The 5,000-nt window shown below is 38.6% G+C and overlaps 1 protein-coding gene across 8 annotated transcripts in view; it reads left to right on the top strand.

Moving 5' to 3' along the window:
- The window catches only part of Snx1 (sorting nexin 1), a 30,310-nt gene that overhangs the window by 12,020 nt on the left and 13,290 nt on the right, over nt 1-5,000 (top strand). For 4 of the 8 annotated variants that reach the window (XM_027361895.2, XM_027361894.2, XM_027361892.2 and 1 more), the window contains 2 exons: nt 990-1,067; nt 3,236-3,403. In XM_027361895.2, coding sequence (XP_027217696.1) covers nt 990-1,067; nt 3,236-3,403 — 246 coding nt within the window. The remainder of the gene's footprint in view (nt 1-989; nt 1,068-3,235; nt 3,404-5,000) is intronic. The other 4 variants (XM_070122147.1, XM_027361896.2, XM_027361893.2 and 1 more) reach the window with 1 other exon arrangement.

Below are 5,000 nucleotides of genomic sequence, written 5' to 3'. Positions count from 1 at the left end.
TGCCCTATGAGGAGAAATTTAGTGACGGTGATGATGATGGTGGTTTTAGAGGGTGGTGGTGTGTTCAGTGCTATGGAGAAATTCCATAGAAAATCATTTGATACATGTTTCCAATGATTAGAGATGCAATTGATGGATATGACGAGATTGGTGTAATATGAATGAAAATAAAAATGATGCTTGGGAATACATTGAATCCTACCCAAGAGATGTGCTATGTGATGATCATTTATTGGAAATGGAAATGTTAGAAGAATGTAACATATTTGCAATATTGGACATGGTTAAAAGATGAATATATTTATAGGTAGTTAAATGAAAGTAATTCTAGTAATTGTAGATAATGAATGATAAATAATTAATGTACCCTTTGTGAATAGAAACTTGAGTAAATTTGATAAGAGGTCCAGTGATACTATTCAAGATTGTGATTATGATCATTGTTGTCTTACGGTTGTTACTGTATATAACTTTATTAGTCATTATTATTGGTGTTACCATAGACTTGTGATTTTTTCCTTGGATGATTTTTTTATAATTCATGTTATTCATATGCGATACAAGTGATTTTAAAGTGCAGTCATTGTGTTCCTGAAAGATGACTCTACAAATGCAGCAGACCTTGGATATGACTTATGCATGGTGCATAAAACAGGAGATGATGTGTACTCAGGCAGTAAGCAGTTAGAGATCATAGGAGAATTGAATTGTTTAAATATGTATGATTTATTATTTTTTTCATGTAACTCATGATATCTTTTAAAGATTTCTTAAAAGCAATAATTGTAAAAAGTATTGAATATTTAGGATAGATTAATAGATTTTGTGTGGATTGTAGAAAATTCAAAGTAATCGCAATTATTAATCTTGGTATCCAAGTTAATAATGAGGATGTTTCCTCCCTCCCCATCCCCATTAAACATTTATGCTCCCACCCTACTTCCCCATGCGTCCAGCTTGTGGCCAACGTGAATTTTGCCCCCCAACAGGAGGTGTCCCTTGAAGATGAGACCGATGATGGTGAACTTTTTGATCCCGCTTCCACGCCAAAGCTACAGCTTAACCAGGTGTGCAGCCTCGTGGGGTTGTGTGCGGGGCAGCCTTGATTGGTCGTCATTTTTATTTTTCTAGCCATTTCTTGGTGCCCCTCTTATTCCCTGTATTATTATCATTGTTACCACTATTACTACTAATGATAATTTCCGTTTTTATTTTTTGGTTTAAACTTCCTTCTTTTCTCTTGTGTTTGTCAATGTGATGTGTTGCTGACTTCCTCTTTTATTTACGTTCAGTACTCAGTTGTATGTGCAGTATAACGAGACGAAAGGATCTCTCTCTTGGTAGTTCTCTTTCAGATGTCCACGTAAATGGGCCTTAGCTCATCTGATTCTGTCCATCTGTATGTCTGACAGGTTGTGTAATCGTGACTTAAAAACTGTGATTGTCTCTGTATGTGTATGGTCCCGATTTGATTCTTTTCATTGTGTGACAACGTAATATTGCCTTAACCCTTGGCCTTTATATCGTAGTGAAATGAGACTTGGATGTGTTTTTTGATGGTACACAAGTAAGGTTATTGCTTCTGTAGAGTGAGTGATGACGTAATGTGTTGTCTTTTCGTCACAGTTTAGAGTGATGTATTTATTTGATTGTTCATCTGTTTACTTTTGATTTACTTTTGTCTTGCTTTGAATGGTGTTGTGTTGCTAAGTGTTACTGTCCTTTTTTATAGCCTTTTGTATCTTTCCGGCAGCCTGTTTTGCATTTATTTTGGTTTCTGTTTCTTTAAATTCTCTCTCTCTCTCTCTCTCTCTCTCTCTCTCTCTCTCTCTCTCTCTCTCTCTCTCTCTCTCTCTCTCTCTCTCTCTCTCTCTCTCTCTCTCTCTCTCTCTCCCTCTCCCTCTCCCTCTCCCTCTCCCTCTCCCTCTCCCTCTCCCACTCTCCCACTCCCTCTCCCTCCCCCTCCCCCTCCTCCTTCTCACTCTCCCTCTCCCTCTCCCTCCTCCTCCTCCTCCTCCTCCTCCTCCTCCTCCTCCTCCTCCTCCTCCTCCTCCTCCCCCCCTCCCCCCCCTCCTCCTCCTCCTCCCCCCCCCCCCCCTCCCCCTCCCCCCCCTCCCCCCCCTCCCCCTCCCCCCTCCTCTTCCACCTCCTCCTACTCCTCCTCCTCCTCTTCCCCCTCCTTCCTACTCCCCCCCTTCCTCCCCTTCCCCCTCCTCCTCCCCTTCCCCCTCCTCCTCCCCTTCCCCCTCTTCCTCCTCCTCCTCCCCCTCCTCTTCCTCCTCCTCCTCCTCCTCCTCCTCCTCCCCTTTCTCCTCCTCCCCCTCTTCCTCCTCCCCCTCCTCCTCCTCCTCCTCCTCCTCCTCCTCCTCTCCCTCCTCCTCCTCTCCCTCCTCCTCCTCTCCCTTATCCTCTTCTCCCTCCTCCTCCTCCCCCTGCCCCCCCTCCTCCTCCCCCCCGATCCTCCTCCTCCCCCTCCTCCCCCTCCTCCCCCTCCCCCACCAACTCCCTCTCTCCTTCTCTCCCTCCCACTCTCCTGTTTTTTAAATCTTTCTTTTTTCTCTTTTCTTTCTCCTTTTGTCTCTCTCTGCCTCGTTTTTTCCCCTTTGTGACTTTGATCATACAGTCTTCCTTAGTTGCATAGTTATTTTCTCTTAAGAAAACAGACATATATATTTTCTTTTATGTGAAGCAGGTTTGTATGCAATGTCCTTTAAGTCTTTTATGAGTCATATCAGAATAATAACTTTTTTTATGATGTTTGAATAATTGTCTTGAAAGATAATGATTATGAATCATGTGAGTTATTGAAAGCATTATTACCAAAGACTAAAGGTGTTTTATTTTCTTGATAAAATATGTGGCATGATTTAAAATAGAGTATAAAATTTGCATATATGATAATTAAAAAATGCTTAATTTAAAGTTGTTTATGCTATAATGATTAATAGTTGAAAGTTGGATATATTGATGAAAATATATAAGGTAGAATTTGTTATTGTTGCTTATCATTATTATTTTTATTATTAGTAATATATGTTTATTAGAAAAACTTGTGTAACTTTCATAGTAATACATATCACTTGAATTAAAATGATTTTGTAACATGCACTGCAAGTACATAGTTTGTTATCATGTACTAGTTTGGTGTAATGTAATGACATTCTCACTCGGAGAATTATTCAATATGTGCACTCGTAATCGGTTGTTTCAATCCTCCATTGGTATCACTATGCAGGATCCTCCTCTGCCTGCCTCCAATATCCTACCCCCCATGGGAGCCCCACTGACACCCCCTGTGGCTCCCATCACTCCCACTGCCACCCCAAATCTCACCCCGAACGTGACTCCTGCGGCACCTACACCCGTCACACCAGTAGCTGCAGCCAGACCTTCAGCTGAGCAGGTGAGTGTGCAGTATGTGCTAAGTTTGCCAGGGTATGTGTGTCTATGTTTATTGTGTGATGTAGTTGTTTGTATGGTTGTGTGTGTGTGGATTGGCTTGTGGATATGGTACGAGATTTTGATGGATGAATGTTGTGAAAAGGATTTTAAACTGTTGGTCATATTACTTATTGTTAAAGGATACAATTGTGACTGAGAACCAGGAACTAAAAAATGTAGTCAATATGAATGAAGATGATTAACATTTAACATTTGTAGAAATGAAAATGAATTAAAATAGTGATACTTAACACTTTTATAGGAAAGTAATGAACTCTGCTTACTTTAGTATTATAATTAGTCATTTGATTTTCTTCCTGTATGGAAAATAGGAGCCAGTGAAGTTAGTCTTGACTTATACAGGTGGCAAAGGTCTTTTGCAAATTTGAATGTCAGAAAAATTGTACATACATACATACATGTAAACATACTTACATGTAAATATACATACATGTGTATATACATATATGTGTACATACAAACATGTATACATACATGTATGCATACATGCATGTAAATATACTTACATATACACATACATACATATACACATATATGTACATGTACAAATACACATACACACATGTATGCATACATGTACACATGCATACATATACATGTACACCTACATATATGTACATGTATACCTACATATATATAAATATATGTACACATACATATATATACATGTATACATACATACATATACACATACACATACATACATATAGACATAGATGCATGTATACATACATACATGTACTCATACATACATACATACATACAGACATATATACATACATAATACTGTTTTTGGCATATTACAAGGAGATGGCTGGGTAGATTGTGTATATTTAGCCTTTAAATTAGAATCACTCGGTGTAGTGAATGGACAAAAGACTTCTTTTGTGAATAATAAATGAGCATAGTAATTAGAGATTAGTAATTGGTGGAGTATCCGAGGGATCGCTCTCGGTACCAAGGATAATTTATTATTCTCATCAGTGATTTGGGATCAAAATACAAAGAAGGGTAAAAGATGAAGTCTCATGCCAATGTAAAAATCTGTCCCTCTACAAATACGAGTTAGGAGACCCAGTATTAAACACAGCAGATAGGGAAATGGCCTTGGAATGATGATAACCAGAACCTTATGCGTAGATGATCATATGAATGAAAAGGCCCATAAAATGCTAGATCTGGTTGCAAACATGAGGAAGGCATTCATAAATGGACATTCATGTAAGGACAGAGAAATGGAAAGATCATTACAACCATCTTAAGATCTATTTTATTAAGGTAGTATGGAGCCTACATTTAAAAAAGGATTTTGAGAAACTGGAAAAGTGTTCAAAGAACAGCCACAAAATGAACACCAACTCATAAGTGATAAGAAATATAAATATGAAACTCAAAAAAATTGGACTTACTGCATTGGATGAAAAAAGGAAAGGGGACTTAGCTGTATAACTATGTTACGGGAAGTGTCAAGTTAAAGATGGATGTATGATTTTGAACACAAGAACAACGAGAGGACTCCATAAAAAGCTGAAAGTAAA

Source organism: Penaeus vannamei, chromosome 5 (assembly GCF_042767895.1).
Source record: "Penaeus vannamei isolate JL-2024 chromosome 5, ASM4276789v1, whole genome shotgun sequence".
NCBI classification, from domain to species: Eukaryota; Metazoa; Arthropoda; class Malacostraca; order Decapoda; family Penaeidae; genus Penaeus; species Penaeus vannamei.
Note: the sequence above shows the minus strand (reverse complement) of the source record. Positions and strands in the feature narration are given on the sequence as shown.